The sequence below is a fragment of the Brassica napus genome, chromosome A3 (genome assembly GCF_020379485.1).
Source record: "Brassica napus cultivar Da-Ae chromosome A3, Da-Ae, whole genome shotgun sequence".
In the NCBI taxonomy this organism is placed as follows: Eukaryota; Viridiplantae; Streptophyta; class Magnoliopsida; order Brassicales; family Brassicaceae; genus Brassica; species Brassica napus.
In genome coordinates, this window is record NC_063436.1 from 11,450,555 (window position 1) to 11,468,727 (window position 18,173).

At 38.3% G+C, this 18,173-nt stretch overlaps 2 protein-coding genes across 4 annotated transcripts; one reads left to right on the forward strand and one right to left on the reverse strand.

The window, feature by feature from the left end:
• Positions 1-4,682: 4,682 nt before the first annotated feature.
• Positions 4,683-9,147, reverse strand: LOC106438276 (protein SUPPRESSOR OF PHYA-105 1-like). 3 transcript variants are annotated; one of them, XM_048775861.1, is made up of 8 exons: positions 8,939-9,147; positions 7,511-8,692; positions 7,153-7,310; positions 6,182-6,992; positions 5,947-6,093; positions 5,518-5,826; positions 5,374-5,433; positions 4,683-5,278 (listed from the first exon to the last, which is right to left on the reverse strand). In XM_048775861.1, the coding sequence occupies exons 2-8, from the start codon at positions 8,687-8,689 to the stop codon at positions 5,087-5,089; spliced, it is 2,856 nt and encodes a 951-aa protein (XP_048631818.1). In that variant the 5' UTR covers positions 8,690-8,692; positions 8,939-9,147; the 3' UTR covers positions 4,683-5,086. The 3 variants fall into 3 exon arrangements, with proteins under 3 accessions (XP_048631818.1, XP_048631817.1, XP_048631819.1); XM_048775860.1 differs by having other exon boundaries at positions 8,932-9,146; XM_048775862.1 differs by having other exon boundaries at positions 5,036-5,278; positions 5,374-5,414; positions 8,932-9,146.
• A 4,668-nt stretch (positions 9,148-13,815) lies between these two features.
• Positions 13,816-16,857, forward strand: LOC106438277 (jasmonoyl--L-amino acid synthetase JAR1). Its single transcript, XM_013879391.3, has 4 exons — positions 13,816-14,092; positions 14,635-14,934; positions 15,032-15,133; positions 15,430-16,857. Exons 2-4 carry the CDS (start codon positions 14,636-14,638, stop codon positions 16,763-16,765), a joined length of 1,737 nt encoding a protein of 578 aa, XP_013734845.2. The 5' UTR covers positions 13,816-14,092; position 14,635; the 3' UTR covers positions 16,766-16,857.
• The last annotated feature ends 1,316 nt before the right edge of the window (positions 16,858-18,173 follow it).

Below are 18,173 nucleotides of genomic sequence, written 5' to 3' on the forward strand. Positions count from 1 at the left end.
CGCTTTTGGCTTGGCCATATTATCCCATGAAACCCATGCCAATTTCTTGGCGCTCTCATTGCTATCCCACCAGAAGCGGGTGACCGCAGATTGCATTTTCTTGCACAGAGCTACCGGAAGAAGAAAGCTCGACATAGGGTAAGAGGGAACCGCAGAAAGCACGCTCTGTATCATAACTAGTTTGCCCGCAGCCGATAGATGCTTGGTAGACCAGCCTCTAGCTTTTTGTTTGATACGATCAACCACTGAGGCAAATAAATCTCTTTTTCTCCTACCAAAATGTTCCGGTAAGCCCAAGTATTTTCCAACTCCCCCCTCCTTTGTGATCTGGAGCTCAGTTTTCACCATCAGTTTCAGAGAGGCCGGCGTTTTGCGCGAGAAAGAAATGGCTGACTTATCCTTGTTGATGGATTGTCCCGATGCATTTTCATATTGACTCACTATGGAGTGCAGTGCAGTGCAGTTCTCCTTATTAGCTTGGAGAAAAAACATGGTGTCGTCCGCGAAGAAGAGGTGGCTAATCTGGGGACTTCCACGCGCAACTCTCAAGCCCTGGATCAGGCCCTCTTGTTGCGCCCTGTTACATAATCCCGACAATACCTCGCTACACATAATAAATATGTAGGGAGAGAGGGGATCGCCTTGGCGAATTCCTCTAGTCGGTACTACCTTCCCTCTAGGCAAGCCGTTAATGAGGAAGGAGTATGTAACAGTCGAAATACACTGCATAATGCATCGGATAAACTCCTGGTGGAATCCCAACCTTTGGAGTACCAGTGAGATAAATTCCCACTCGAGCCGGTCATAAGCTTTGCTCATATCGGTTTTGACCGCCATTGCACACCTCTGCTCTGCTTTAGACGTTTTGAGTGGAGAACTTCATGTGTTATAAGCACATTGTCGACAATAGCTCGTCCCGTCACGAACGCTGACTGGTTTTCCGAAATTAATTTCTCCATGAGAGGCTGCAATCTGCGAGTGATCAGCTTCGAGTAAATCTTGTAATAGACATTACAAAGAGCGATGGGCCGGTAATCTGACACTTTCTGTGGGCTGGAGATCTTCGGGATTAGCCGGATATGCGTGTCGTTTAAGTTCGGGGGCAAAGCCGCACCCATGAAGAAAGCCCGCACCTCCTTGACCACATCCGGTCCTATATCCTCCCAATGCGTATGGAAAAAACCCGCCGAGAAGCCGTCGGGTCCTGGCGCTTTTTCTGCATTGATAGAAAGGACAGCCTCTTTTATCTCGTCCGCAGATGGGATGGCGGTAAGGGTGGCATTATCTGCCTCGGTAACAATCGGGTGGAGAGCTTTCCTCACTGTTTCCTCCCTTTCGCCCGGCGCAGATGTGAAAAGCTTCTCGAAATACGTCCCAATGACCTGAATAATCTCCGTCTCCTTATTAACCATCTGCCCATCTTCACGCTCCAAAACAGAGAAAGCATTAACGTGTCGCCTCGTCTTTGTGATCGCATGGAAGTAGCCCGAGTTGCGATCCCCTAGTTTGAGCCAAAGTAACCTACTCCTTTGCCTCCAAAACTCCTCTTCCGCATTATAGGCCTTGTTCAGTTCAGAAGAGATGCTCTGGATGAGGCTTGTGTCATTAACCGGACTGGAGAGAGCAGAGTTAAGCTCCTGTTTCTTTTGCTCTATAAGTTTTTTACTGTTACGCTGCTGCTTTCTGTTCCATTCAGAGATAACACTCCGTGTCGTCGAGAGCTTTTCGCAGACCGGAGCGTCGCGAGCCTCTTTCCAGGTTTCGGAGATCAATCTCTTGGCTTCATCGTTTTTGCAAAGTCGTCGATCATACCGAAAGAGACCTTTACGCCTTTTGGCTCCCTTGTCAAAGAAAGAGAGGAGTGGTCTGTGATCTGAGCTGTTATCGAGTTCGAGATATTGACATCTAGCAGTTGGAAATTCTTCCGCCCAAAACGTGTTTGAGACTGCTCTGTCCAGTCTACACTTCACCAAATGATCTCCGCGTACACCTCTCCATGATAGTGTTTCACCTGAGTGCTGAAGGTCAAACAGGTCGCCTTCCGAGAAGAAAGTTCTCAAATCAGAAAAAGACCCTTCTGGTCTCACTATGCCTCCGTCCTTCTCACTATTCGACAATATGTCGTTAAAATCGCCCGTGACAAACCATGCAGCGTCTCTGTTCTGGGCAGTTACAAGGAGCTGGTCCCAAAGCTCATTTCTTATAGCTCTATCCGTACTAGCGTGCACAAAGGACGAATAAAATCTTTTTCCTTCAAATTCCACTAAGGTGTCAATTACATGAGCATTTGAGAATAACACACTGATCTTTACACCTTCTTTCCAAAATAAACCGAGGCCACCAGCGCCATGACCAGTAGGAGGTATCAAGAAATGGTGATCAAATCGTAGCTTCTCGAGTTTCTTTAGCACCACTTCATTGGGATTTTTTGACTCCATGATGAAGAGAATATCAGGCGCATACTTCTGTGATATCTCTTCGAGTCGACGAACTGTCCGGGGATTCCCCACCCCCTGACAGTTCCAGCTAGCTATGGCTAAGGAGCGGGGAGGGATGGAGTCCGAAAATCCATCCTCCTCCTTGAGATAGCCGGGATCATGTTGCAGATGGGCCGATTATCCGAGCTCGTGGTGGAAATCGCCTCTGCTCCGCCTCTGGAAGTTCCTCCTTTCGATTTTGTCTTAGCATTTGGCGCGGGCGATAATGGGGTCTTTCTCCTTGGAGGAGTTCCCTTGGCCTTAGTGACTCTGCGGTTCTTCGGAGCAGAGTTTGCTGGTGGTTTTGGCTTTCTACTTGCTTTACTCCCAGGGGGACGCCCCGGTTTACTTTTAGCACCACTAGCCAGAGCAGCTTCAGCTCTTCCATCTTCTATAGCTTGACTCGGTCCCAACCTTTGAGCAGCCGGGATTCTCTCATTGCTCCCTTCTTGAGGGTTATCAGTTCGGTTTGCTTGTGATCTTTCGGAGATCCTAGGGTTGTTGTGAGGACTAGGCCCTAGCCTCTGCGAGGCAGGTAATCTTTCCGGAGTGGGCGATACTTGGCCAGTCGGTTGATCCAGATTTGAATTGAGTGAATTTCGCACAATGCGCTCAGCATTTTCTTGCACCTCTCCCAACTCTTCAGCTCTTCTCACTCTTTCCTGTCGGGCTTCTCTTTCCGCCGGATCAGCACTCATAGTGTATTGGAGTATTGTATTTCTTACTTCTCCAAGAACTTCATTGACAGCTTCCAGAGGAAAGCTGTGTCGCTCAGGATCCTGGGGATTCCCCTTAACAGGAGCTTCATGGTTACTTTTTGCGACAGAAGAGCCATCATCCCTAACATCAGGACTTCTTCTTGAGACTTCTCTGTAGAAATTTTTACCAGGAGGAGCTTGCTTGGTGCGGTTCCTGTCCCAGTCTCTTCTTGAGTACGCTGACCTCTCATACTCGTGTCTTGATCTTTCAGAAGCTTGCGAAGATCGACGTTGATAGCTTCTCTCCTGCCAGCGTTGCGGTTGAGATTTGTTATTTCTATCAGACATCCTTTCACTAGACACCCTTTCCTTGTGTTTGAAGTCATTTCTCGGGTTCGAAGCAGAAAAATGAAAGACCTCATTTCTTGGTTCTCTCGCTTGTACCCTTTGTTCATGCTTGTTTGCAACGGAGGACGCCACACGGCCATGGCCAGCATCATGGTTATTCAAGTCGCTTGCTTGGGCTTGCTGCTGGTTAGCTTCTAGAGCCTTTCTTTCAGCTCTGGCGACTAGGCAGTCCTTGAGTTCATGATCCAGCTTGAGGCATTTGGTGCAATGTTTATCAAGTCTCTCATAGACTAAGGTGGTTGCGACCTCATCCCCATTGGGGAATTCCACAACTGAGTTTTTTATCAAAGGGAGCAGTCCATCCACATGAACTCGCATCCTCACAGTCAAGGGTGTGATCTCAGCTTTCTCATACTTTCCAATGTCAGCGCCAATGCATTCAACGATTTGCTCTGTCCACAAGTGTACAGGGAGACCCTGCACTTTAATCCAAAAAGGAATCAGGGATGGGAAAGATGGAGCAACTGTTGGTTCCCACCGCTGGAGGATAATCATCCACCTTGCATAGTGGTAGGGCCGCTGTTCAAGCACAGATAGTAAGTCAGTTTCTCTTTCAAATTGGAATTGGAAGAGCCCATTTCCAAGGTCCGATCCCACAGGTTTGAACTCAGTTTTCCAGTGCTCTGTGAAGAAGGGGATAACCGACCAGACCTTCTGAGCAGTTTTGTTGGTCACACGCCCAATGAGCGTAAGAGAGTGCTTCCGGATTAGGTCGTCATTTTCCGGGAATGGAGCTTTTACCCGAGCAGAGCGAAGAGGATGCTGGGCCTCAAGGTCTAACCCTTTCCCTTTCTCTGCTGAAGAGATTCTACGGTGAGCCATCAGATCTTGCGGTCACGACGAGGATACTTTGATGTCTGAGCGGAGGGAGCCTGTGCCCTGATAAGTACTCAATGAAACAGCAGTTTCTACAGCTTAAGGGAATCCCCTGAAGTCAGTATCAACACGTCTTCTAGTCAGGTCGAACTTTGTTTTAGTTTTTATTACATAGGTATTTCCTTTACAATATGCATATATAATATATATATATATATATATATATATATAAATTGCCTGGACTCATGATCAAAAAGAAATTGTGAAATATGAAGAGGAGAAGTAGCCATGAATAAATGTTTACTGAACTGAGAACTAATAAACAGAGGCTTCTTTTCTCTCTATTTATCCCTAACAGAAAATCTCCAACAATATTTGCATAGTTAAGCTATGCGAACACACTTGTACAGCTTATATACCTCTCATCATTACACATTGATGCCGACCTCGCCAAAGACCAAATCTGAATCACTTCCGAAGAAATCAGATAAATTCTTTTCATATATGGAGTTGCATGAAGAAGAATCATATATTATCACATACAGCTTTTTGCTTCAACATCTCCAAAATTTGTATGTTTGCCAACCTGTCGTGGTCATATAGGATCATTGTATCCAATGCAAAAGCATTGCTTCACTTCAAACAGCTGTCAAAAGAAGTTACTCAAGGAGTCCAATGCCACAAATGTCAAACCAGCTTTAGTAGCTTCATGTTTCCAGTAGAATTCGCAGCTACAAGCATATTCGACTTTTTTTTCCAACAGACGCTCGACACAAACTGCGCATTGTCATCGAAGCACTCGTTTCCAGAAATGGGATCCACAGCTCCAAACTTGTATGAAGTCATTGGCATCGGTAAGGATTTATAGTAACTATATACCTGAGAAGCAAAATCCAAGCAAAGAAGAATATTTTTCAAGTTATAAGCGAACTTTAACGGATGAAACTTGTTTGTTTATTATAATAATAAAATACCTCATTGGTCTCTGAACCACATGCTATGTATCCATCCAAAACTGATAATCCAACAAAATTCTGTTTTTCAGGTAAAAGATTAGAAGACATCAGAACTAACGTACGATGTTGGATCCGAATTTTATAATTCTTTTTGGGACTAACCTTTTGATTTGTATGTCCTTTATACGTCAATGGACAAGCACCAGGAGATAAACCAGTCTTGTTAAGATTCCAAAGCTTGAGAGAGTTATCAGTGGAAGCAGAGACAATGGTTTCTGAGTCCATAAATTTAACATAGCTAACAGTTTTCTCATGGCCAGACAATGTGCACCAAGGAGTTCTGACGTACCGAAGATCATAGCAATAGACCTTGTAATCAGCTGACCCAAATGCCAATAAGTGATTGGAATATGCAGAGAATTGCACGCAACACACGTTAGCTGGACTCCAGATTGTGCCTAATGAACGTTTCTGCATAAGCCACCAGAGAAGAACATAAATTCCACTACCTTTGGATAGTCATATGTCTAAACAGAGAATCATAATTTATGGGAGCTATACTGATTCGGAGTTAAGAAAAAAAGTGTTTACCTCATTGACGCTCCAAAGCTTTACCGAACAGTCATCACTTCCACTGACAAATTTTGTCGGGTCAGATGGAGAAAAATCAACTGACCAGGCTCTCTTCTGATGTTCTGTATACTGGGAGAATCCTTGTCCAGTCCCTGCATCCCATATCTGCAGGACAGATCCTACTGAGCAACAGAGGATGGCAAATGAAAAAGAAGATAACATGTCATAGATAGGAGAAACTATTCAAACGCACCTGAACTACACCATCGTAGTCAGTCGAGGCTAAGTAGTTTTTGATGTAATTATTCCAGCAAACACAGCTTAATTTGGATTTGCTGACCATCTCAACTAGTGGATATTGAACACCGACAGATTCATTCATAAACGCATTGAAGTCAAAAATCTTGATTTTCTTTGATATCCCAGCGGCTGCTATGTGTTCCTCTTCAGCGTCAAAACTCAATGAGCATACCACACTAGCAGTAGAGTTTAAAAGATCTCCACTTCTTATTGTCCCACAGGTTTCAAACTTGCTATACCGAGCAAATTTGCACACCCCCTCGAAAAACACTTCCACTTGATCTGAAGATTTTCCTTTGGTTTTCGTTTCCTGATTCTCATTTTGGTTTTCAGACCACCTGTCCTTTAGAAGGCTTTTGTCAGAACGGGAGGCGGAATTGGATAACTTCATTTGTGATCTCATGAAGAAATATGCATCTTCAAGTTGACGGATATTACTCATCATCAGCCTGTCAGTATTAGCAGTTGGTGCAAACAAGGCGCCAGAAGAAGTTGTACAGCGCTCGTCTAGGGGAGATGATTGCACTCTTGTTTCAATAGCTCCATGAGATCTCACCAGAGATGCATTTGAAGAATATCTTTGCTCGGCTTCCTTAATATCATCCTCCAAGGTCTGGATGTCTTGCAAAAGCTTAGTTGCATTTTTCTTCTTCTGCTTTTCTAGTGAAGACAAAAAATGAAGTAACAGCTCAGACATCTCCTCATCAGCAGCAGTCGATATCGCCGAATCATTCTTGGATATCAACTCAGAATTTAGTATTTCTCTGTCACAGGAAAATAAGAGACTCAGAACTGAAAAAGAAACAGCAAGAATGTTCACATAGTAGCATGCTGCATGCCACTTTATGTACACAAATTTGAGGGGAAACATTGAATAAAATTGAAAGTGACATGATTCATTTCAGAGATCACTCAGCTAAATACCTAGCTGTTGGTCTCGAGGAGGGTTCCGGATGTAGTAGCCAAAGACAAAATCCAGCTTCCTCAGGATATTTGGAGAGAAATGCTGGTGGGAGAATCCGATGACGTAAATCTGCCATCATTGCAGCATGCATCTCACTGGACTCGCAATGACATAGCAACTGAAACAACCATGGTCAGTCAGGCTAGAGACTTCAGTTAACTAAAAACTGACAGGTTATATTGCAGACTGGTAAATAGTAATACTATCTCTGGGACTACAAATAAAAGTCTGAAGAAAAGAGATGGAAGCCCAACCCGCTAGCACACAGACATAAAATGAAAGAGACATAAGCATAATATGTGTAGTAAATGTCCTTACCTCAAACAGAAGAACACCAAGGGCATATATGTTTGATTTTTCTCCGGAGTCTTCTCCATTTATCTCCTCTGGACAAGTATACCATTGCTCTTCAAGCCATGTGGACATAGACTGTTTTCTCCTCGTCATCGATGCCACTCCTAAACTTTTTCTATAGTTTTGCTGTTGAAGTTCACAACTGTCTGGATTATATGCATCAACCACGTTCAAATCAATCACAGGGCTGATCCTTTCGAAAGGTCTCCCAGTTGAAGGAGCCTCAAGGTCCATTTTTCTTTTCTTCAAATCCCTACCCATAACAGATGATTCCTGAGTCCCCGGCCTCTTCCTATTCACCTCTTCGTCACCGTTGTTCTTTCCGAACGTACCAGTATACCTAAGTTTCTTGGAAGGGACCAAAGCGAAAAGGGATGGTCTCAAGTCCATCAAGAATAATCCTTGCGAATGGGCTGAGTCAACCAGCTCCACCAGCTGCCTAAATAGAGAAAGGCCATGCCGTCTCTCTCGTTTACCATAACTTGATCTAAGAAACTCCCTCAAACTGATTCCATCACCATGTCCTTTGTGACTTGAATTTCCTGGGATAGGAGACTTGCTATTATCCAACTTGTTTTCCTGGCAATCTTGGCCAGAGACAAAGTCAGGAGGAGTTTCTTGGTTTTCCCCCTTCATAGCACTCAGGAAACTGGAAGAACTCAATGCAGGTGCGTTCATATTAATGCTGTTATCTCCAGCTGCTCTAAGACGTTGAGAAAACGCTTCAAGATTCTGATGGCTCCTCCTATTGATATAGTTTAGCCTTTCAGAAGAAGCTCCCGCAAGCTGTTGTCTGATTCTAGACAGCATATGAGAATCAACATCTCCATCTCCTAGCCTAAACGCAGGAGGAGAGCCTCTAGCAAGATTATTATTATATACATGCTCAAACTTCCCAGCCCTAGAACTAGAACTAGAACTAGAACTATCTACATTAACTATCCTATTATTCACCAATCTGAGCTCTTCAACACAGATCTTAGAAGAAGCTCCTACAGATTCTTCCACCGGAGGCTTGTTGATATCATCAACAACATTCTTCATGTCAGCTGAGCTTCCTGTACAAGGAACATCATCCACTCTTCCTTTGAATTGTAAGTTGCTACTCTCCACAGCTTCTTCACCGATCAACACAGCCTCCATGCCCTAACCGTTATTAAAAAAAAAATGGAATCGCATCAGAATCGGAATCAAACCCTAACAACTAAATTCTCCGGAAGATATATATATATGCATGTTCAGATTCTAAACACACAAAAGCAATATTCAAACGTAATTTGAAGCAAGCTAGTGAGAACCATTATGTGACATTTAAGCAAACGAAGAAACCAATCATGTAAAAATCTCATGCGAAACGAGAACTGCACGAAAATCAAATCGGTTACCAGTTACCGAGAGATCACACACTATCAGATCATACAGCGATGCGGTGAGGCAAGTGGGAGAAGAAGCGAATAAACCTCCAAATTCAAAATTCACACCAAGGAGACGAAGAAATAAACTTATCTACACAATGAATCTCTTCTCTACATTGTTGACTCGTTTCGTTTCGTTTCTTCTTCGTTAATTATTTGTTTTTATTTTTTAAATTATTATTTTAATCATTAATTTACGGTTGAAGTCGCATATCATAATCATATGCTTTCCATTTTTCTGGCGGAGGATTTTCCAACATTATTTTATTTATTACTTTATGGAAAAGAGAGATTATTTTTTTCTTCTGGCAGCCCAATTAAAAAGAGATTAAAAAGGATACGACACGGGATTGCGTTGATACTCTTTTAATTTAGTAACTTCAGCTAAAGAGACGGTGCTAGTTTTGGTGTTATTTACGGTGAATGCCATTCTTGGCTTTCCTCTTCGGTAAACAATAGGTTTGGCCGTGGGGGTAGGATTGGTATATAATGAGAAAAGGCGTGGGGATTAAGAATGTTGCATGGAGGATATTTATTTGTTAAGAGGAGGAGGTTTAAACACGTCAACGTCGCTTAATCTATTCACTCGAGAGGGGACTCACCTGAAAGGTGTGGAGAGTAACAAGCGACGATATACAATCAGATTTGGAGGGCTGGAAGCAAGAAAAAAAAAAAGTGGCCGTCTTCTGAAAAGAAAAAAACAGAGAAAAAAAAGAAAGAAAAAACAGAATTGTAGCCACCGGTTATTTAAACCCTGGTACTGATGAAATAGTGGATATATGAGTTTACCACTATACCAATGAAGATACTCCAAATATACGGCCGAAATTAATTAATGAGATAAATAGCCTCAAGCAGGTGCTTGATCAGCTTCGTCCCAGGGCCAGCACTGTATACAATTCGAATAATCAAATGCTCCTTTGCTAAAACACTTATGGTGCTGAGCTCTATGGCCTAATGGGCTGGATCGTTAAAAATAATATCATTCTGGTGGCCCATTTTATAACTTGGAAAACAAACATAACACTTGAACATTTATAAATTAATAATGTCAGAACTTTAAAATTTTATTAATTTATAAAGATATTAATTTACAAAAATTTCTTTCTTTAGTTCTTATTTTAAGATATATTTATTATTTTTTTCCTAAAAAAAAGAAAATATTTGATTTTAGTGTATAGAAATTAATTGTTATTTTTTTAAATTTAACATATATCTTAGTCTTACTATTATTATATTATTTGGTGTATATAATATATATTGCATAGAACTTTAATGTGATTTTACATATAATATTACTAAATCTCATCAATATATTAAGTGTTAAAGAAATATAAAGATAATTTCATTGTGAATATAAAACAAACAATATAACAATAGATTCTTACTTATATAAAATATATATACATATTAATAATTAATTTATAATTTTAATGGGACCATATATTTACATCGAATTTTCTAAAAAAAATATTATCTTATTATTTTATTTATATCAAATTTTGAACCCGTCCAAGTTAGAACTGATAAAATATAATTTATTAATTTATTGAGTATTAATTTATAGAGATTTTACTGTATTTGTTTCCGGGAGGTTTCACCTCTAAAATCGAAACATTTTACTCGGGTTTAAACTAACCTAATTTCTTCAGTCATTCATTTGAGCAATTAATCGTGTTACACAGTTTACAATCAGTAGACAATTAAACCCTAATATATTTTTCTCAAAAGCACACAGTTAGAACTTGCTTGTTTGTTGAGAAAACATTCGGTTCCAGCCAACAGTTGCTCACCGGCCTGTTGACTAGTAACTTTTAGAATTTTACTTCTCTACCTTCAAATCTCCAAGGGGAAAAAAACAATTACCACACAATGAAATTGCAAACCACACTGTGAAATTGCAAATTGATGATCTGCTTGTAATAACCATATAGTAAGCGTGCGTAGTTACTAATATAAAAGCCATATAAAGGTAGAAATCTTTTGTCCTAAATAAGGCTAATTTCGGGGGGAAAGTTCCTAATAACTGTGAAGCTAACCACGCGGAGGAGAAAAATGATAAGATGAAACAACTTCTTTGGTGGATGTAAATCTCATGGTGGTGCTTCTCTCTCAACTTTGTACGAAGAATAAGATGATAAGAATTTAGAGAAAGAGAGAAGAGATCATGTTGCACATGAGACTCATGAATCCAGAGCACGTGCAAACAAGAGGTTTATGAAGGAAACAAAGCTAATGGAGAAAAGGAAAAGCGTGTGCTTCCACCCATGGCTAAGGATTTCAGGTGAAATAACTTGTTTAGATTATTGTACCTCCTTTAATTTGTTCATGTTCATCATACTCTTTTTATGTACATAATGCACAGGCATTCCAGGAGAATGTGAAGCGCATGACTGATGATATATCATGATTGCCCTAGAAGTTGAAAACAATATCATCAGATTTTTATTGCAGACAAAATTTTGTTATCGATCGTATAATGTAAAGCTGGATAGAAAGGTGGAGATAAAAATTCCTGTTAATGTAAAAATTCTTAAGCAAGTTTCACTTTGTAAATTTTTTTTTTTTTTTGTCAACCACTTTGTAAATATATGATAGCTCGTATCGCTATGCAAGTTCTTATGATTAAAAATGTAAAGACTCTCTCCCAAACTCCCAAGTCCCAACGCTATATTTTAGTATAGTTAAACAATTCAGTGGTAGCTAAACTTTTGAGTAATAATATATTTTCAATGAAATTAAGAAAATCAGAAAAGCATAAATTTCACTAAAATGTAAGAATCCAGAGCTTATAAATATAATCTTACATTTTAAAAAACAACTTACCAATAACCCCTAGGTAATTGTTGAAAAATATCTCCATGCATGAACCGAACAAACCTTTAGTTATACAATATCATGGGCGCAAAAAGCAAAACCAAACAAACCTTTAGTTTCGACATAAAATTAGGCCGAAACTTGGCGACGTCGATTACATTTACTTTCTCTATGGTCGGTAGGTGTCCAGTGTCCTAATAATATGTAACCATGATTAACAGCCAGTCACATCTACCTAATCTCCCTTAATCAATCATTGTTAAATAAAAAGTTGACGTCCACAACCTAATCCACAATCCCTTTAGTTTTTTATGTTTTCTATCTCACAAAATGAGACAATTTAGTTATGTTCACTCACAATTAATTAATAAATAGTGCCCATATGAAAATGTTTAAATGTCGAATTGGGCAGTTCAGCACTGACCTTGCTCGGAATAAAACTGAAACTCGCCAGACTAGTCTTAACTAAAACTTTCATGGCTAATTTAATTCGGTCGGTTGAATATTCCACAGTATCCTGAACATTAAAATACATGGCATGTCGACATATCATATTAATATACAACACGTGTAAATGTAATGGTAGAGTTTCGAAAATATGCTAGTGTTATGAAAAATTTAATTTGTTGAGCAGAGTGTTAAAATCTTTAAAAATTTCGGCTAGCCGTCAAATGAAGAAGATGTTCACACGATGGGTCTTTCATCGACATAAAGAGGATGACTTGAAAACAAACAAAAATTCAACTTTAAAAAAGAAAATATTTTTTCAAAAAAAAAGAAAAACAAACAAAAATTCATGATCATAAGCGATAGTAAACAAAAAGTGGCCGGAAACGGAATTGCGTAATAAGGGTCGTTTTCGCAAAACCCTTTATTGTCACTGTGCAAAAAGAAGTTTGGGTTTGACACTAGTGAGTATAATGACTATTGAGCAATGGAGTCATGACCCGGTCTCCACTACTATGACATTATACTTTATTCGTTCGATATATCCCTTCGGAAAATATTAGGTAAAAAACATTTTTTAAAAAAATTCTATAATTTCAAATATAAATTTTTTTATTTTCCAAAAAGAAACTTCAAATTTAAAGTTTTAAAAAGTCAAACTTCAAAATAGAGTCATGACCCGGTCTCCACTATTATAACATTATACTTTATCCGTATGATATATCCTTTCGGAAAATATTATATATGAGAGAATCTCTGAAAGAAATTCTATAACTTCAAATATAAATTTTTTGCTCTCTAAAAAGAAGTTTCAAAACTTTAAATTTGAAATTTCATATTTTTATTTATATTTTAGTCTTTATAATTAATCACATATCACATTATGATTCTTAAGTATTTTCTCATTTATCATATTATGAGTCACTATTATGAATTAGTGAGTCAATCAAATTATAACATTTTCATGATTAAGTGTTCTCAAATATTATTATGATATTTGATTATATATATATATAACATTTTTGTAAAATTTTAAGGAAACTTTTTTGAATTTTATAGATATTATACATATTTAAATACGCATATAGTTAATCAAAAAAATATCATATATATTTAGAAAGATCCTACTAAATATACATATAATGACATTCAAAAAGTCGAATTACAGGTTTACGAAGACATTTTTGAATTCGGGAATTTTTTACAATTGCATGACGTTCTTAATTTTTTTTAAAAAAATATTTTCCAAAAAAAATCCAGAAAAATGAATATTTGAAGGAAAAAAATTATTGAAATTTTTTTTTTCTACTTTTTATATTTATTTATTACATGTATTTAATAAATAAATTAAAAATATATAAATAAGTATGCAATTGTTATTTACCCCTTAAATAAAACTTAGTTCGGTCAGTTTAATATTTGAGAGAACAAAAAAACAAAAAAAAAGAGGTTGAGATTTGGCCTAAAAATAATTGGTACGTATATTAAGTTTATGTAGATTCATATATTTATTTAATGATTTAATCATAACAATGGATTATACATAAGTCTTCTGGGATTTTCAACCTCTCTTATATGGATTAGAACAAAAATATGGTCGGAGAAGAAAAAGAAATTGAAATCCCCGTCGGCGAGAATTGGCGCGACTCCAGATCAATAGGCTTTCACTGATCCATCGCCTTCACAATAAAAATAAAAAAACATTTTGGGTTTAGTCGTCTCTATAAATTCACAGCATTCCTTCTGACTTTCTAAAATCACTCAAAGTCTTTCTCACTCATTAATCTCTTCTCTCTCATTTTTTTGCTAAGTCAATCTTTTCTCTCTCTCTTCCACGAAGCTACACAGCTCGCAGCAACAACATCAGGTACTCACTCTCTTCATCGGGAATCTTATATTGTACGTATCCGAGTTTCTGATGATCGGTTTAAAAAGTACAGTATCTGATTACTCCGTGTCCAACCTCGTTGACTTTTCACACTCTCTCTCCTCTTTTCTTCAGACAAGATTTTTAAGTCTTCCATCTCTTTACTTTAGATTCCGTCTTGGGGTCTGAATCTGATTATAACCTCTAGAAAACTATTGGGCTCCTCGCAAAACGGTCGGTTCATGATTCCGTCGGTTCTAAACATAATAAAAGTTTTCCCCAGAAACTTGTCAGAAAAATAACGTTTTCTTTTTTTTCATTTCTTAACTTTCCCTTTCTGGATGCTCAGATACATAAAGAGCTTAAAGCTTCTTTTTTTGAACTTTGCTTAAAGTTTCTTCTTTCATTATATTATCACACTAGATATCTCTGCAAATCTGTCAGAATCTCTGCCGTCTTTTGCTAAATACTATGAGAATCTAATACGCTTTGTCTCCAGCTATTTTTATAAAACTATAGCCACTTTTTTTTTCTGAACTCAGGATGTTGGAGAAAAAGGTTGAGACTTTCAACATGAACAGAGTCATCGACGAGTTCGAGGAAATGACAAGAAACGCTGACCAAGTCCAGAAACAAACCCTCAAAGAGATTCTACACAAGAACCAATCCGCCATCTACTTACAAAACTTTGGTATCAATGGAAACACAACTGACCCAGAAGCTTTCAAAGCATTGGTTCCATTAGTCACTGATCTTGATTTAGAGCCTTACATCAAAAGAATGGTGGACGGTGACACTTCTCCTATTCTCACAGCCCTTCCCGTTCCAGCCATCTCCTTAAGGTTTCCCTTTGACATAAGAACATCCCTTCTGCCTTCTAAATATGAATGATTATATGTTTCTCAGAGATTTTGTGTGTTTCTCTGTTGTGATCAACAGCTCTGGAACTAGTCAAGGCCGTCCTAAGTTTATTCCTTTCACTGATGAGTTAATGGAGAACACATTACAACTCTTTCGCACTGCTTTTGCCTTCAGAAACAGGTACCACTTTCCTCTATTCCATTCATTTATTACACATAAACATAGTTAAACAACGTCTAACTCAGTTCCTTCAAAATAAAATTTATAGTGTTTTTACATATATTAAAAAAAAAACAAATTAAATCACTATTATAAATGCATCATATTTTGCAATTATCAATTTCTAGTAACTTTTAACCAATAAAATTTGTAGTGTTGTTTTACTAAAAACATCTATCTTTAAAAGTAACAGAGGGAGGACTAAGTGTGTCTGTGTGTGCTGTCTTTAAAACATGGTTGATGTTTCATTTATACAGAGACTTCCCAATTGATGACAACGGGAGAGCTTTGCAGTTTATCTTCAGCAGCAAGCAATACATATCAAAGGGAGGTGTCCCTGTCGGAACAGCAACTACAAACGTTTACCGTAACCCTAACTTCAAAGCAGGGATGAAGTCTATACAGTCCCTTTGTTGTAGTCCCGACGAAGTCATCTTCAGTCCTGATGTCCATCAAGCCTTGTATTGCCATCTCTTATCCGGAATCCTCTTCAGAGACCAAGTGCAATACGTCTTTGCCTCCTTCGCTCACGGTCTTGTCCACGCGTTTAGAACCTTTGAACAGCTTTGGGAAGAGATCGTTACCGATATAGAAGACGGCGTCTTGAGCACCCGTATCACCGTCCCATCGGTACGTACCGCAATGACCAAGCTGCTCAGTGGTCCTAACCCTGAGCTAGCGGAGACTATACGAACCAAGTGTATGAGTTTGAGCAACTGGTACGGGTTGATCCCCGCGCTGTTCCCGAACGCGAAGTATGTTTATGGGATCATGACTGGCTCCATGGAGCCGTATGTGAAGAAGCTGAGGCATTACGCTGGTGAGCTACCTCTTGTGAGTCATGACTACGGTAGCTCTGAAGGATGGATTGCTGCTAACGTTAGGCCCAGATTGTCTCCAGAGGAAGCTACTTTTGCTGTTGTTCCGAATCTTGGTTACTTCGAGTTTCTCCCTTTGTCTGAAACAGGGGAAACAGAGGAGAGACCACCGGTTGGTTTAACTGAAGTCAAGATAGGACAAGAGTACGAGGTTGTAATAACTAACTACGCAGGGTTGTATCGATACCGCCTTGGAGACGTGGTAAAGATCGTTGGTTTCTACAACAAGACTCCTCAGCTCAAGTTCATATGCAGGAGAAACTTGATTCTCTCCATCAACATCGACAAGAACACTGAAAGAGACCTTCAGATGTCTGTTGAATCGGCAGCAAAGAGGCTAGCAGAAGAAAAGATTGAAGTCATTGACTTCTCAAGCCATGTTGATGTAAAGACAGAGCCAGGACATTACGTTATATACTGGGAGATTTCAGGCGAAACAGAGGATGATGTTCTTCAAGATTGTTGCAACTGTTTAGACAAAGGGTTTATTGATGCTGGCTATATGAGTTCGAGGAAGTGCAAGACTATTGGAGCTTTGGAGCTGAAAGTTGTCGAGAGGGGAACTTTCAGGAAGGTTCAAGAACATTTTCTTGGGCTTGGTTCATCGGCTGGACAGTTTAAGATGCCGAGATGTGTGAAGCCAAGTAATGTTAAGGTTCTGCAGATTCTGTGTGACAATGTGGTGAGTAGGTTCTTTAGCACAGCTTTTGAATGAAGTTGTGAAATCAAGAAAATTGTCTTTATTATCAAATAATTATAGTTACTTTTGATATTTGATTCAGCATAAAGAGAAAATTTTTTTATATTTATAAATGTGTTCAAAAAGAAAATTATAAATCGAAGAAATATGTGTCGCAGTTGGTTTACTTTGCATTGCAATCAATGTTTTTGGGCGATAACTAGATTCTTGATGTGACATTACATCTTCAAGAAAGTTGAAAATCAAGATTCGAATTTGATTGTAGATACGGAAACTATACAGATAATCGAATAGATATGACCTGAACCGAAATGAACATTTATAAAATACGGATTCAAGAACATAATCACTTTTTTATCAATATCTGATGTCATAATCAGGGAGAAGTACCAACAATCATTTAAATGACAGAGTCAGTGGTGTGAGTTTGTCTCAGCAGATATACGTGATTGTGACATCTTTGGTGGGGACCTAGTAACAAGTGGACTAACACTGGTGTAAAGCTTTTTTTTCAACAAAAAATTAACTTTTCTTTAACAAAGTAACTTTTCATAATTATAATCTCTAAAGGCATCTTCAATGGTATACAAAACTTTATTTTATATTTTACTCTAAAATAGAATAATTCTATTATAGAAATGAATTTGCTTCAATGATTCGACCTATAATTCTATTATAAAATTATACTATTTTAGAATAAAATATAAAGTAAAGTTTTGTGTACTGTTGAAGAAGATGATCCAAGACCATTGTCGGTAAGTTCTCACCTAATATCTCATCATTTAACTAAATGAACTTATAAAAAATAGGAGAGAGATAAGTGAGAAGTCTCGTATCAAAACTTTTAGGGTACTTGTTAGAACTTTAAATTCCATGTAACATCCATCGGTTAATTTACTTGATATAAAGAAAATGAAAAGTAAATGTATAATTAAAATATTAGTATTTTTGTTTTTTGAGAAAATAGATTTCTAATGGTTGGAAGTGCTCCAAAGTAGATTTTTTAAACCATCTTATAAGAATCATATAAAACATGCATGGTCATAGTGACAAGTTGGTAGCAAGAAGACGATGTAGCTCCTTTTTATTGGACAACGTACCACGCCCACAGGTTCATTGCATGCCAGTTTTTTCACACCCAAGTCTTTACTCTTTTTTTTTTTGTCATCTTTGAAATAGTATTAATCACCAAAGGTCATTACAATCAACGTTTACAGCCCATTCTCTTGGGTCCTAGTGAACTTAGTGTTACCAAAGTCTTTACTCTTAATTGCATTAAGTTTTCACCAACTGATTCTAATTAATATTATAATGTACCATATCTTATTTTTAGAAAAACAAGTACTAGTATAAAATTTATACTAGAAAGGTCAATAGTGGAATATGGCGTAATGGAATGTTATAATTTTGAAACAAGTACAAA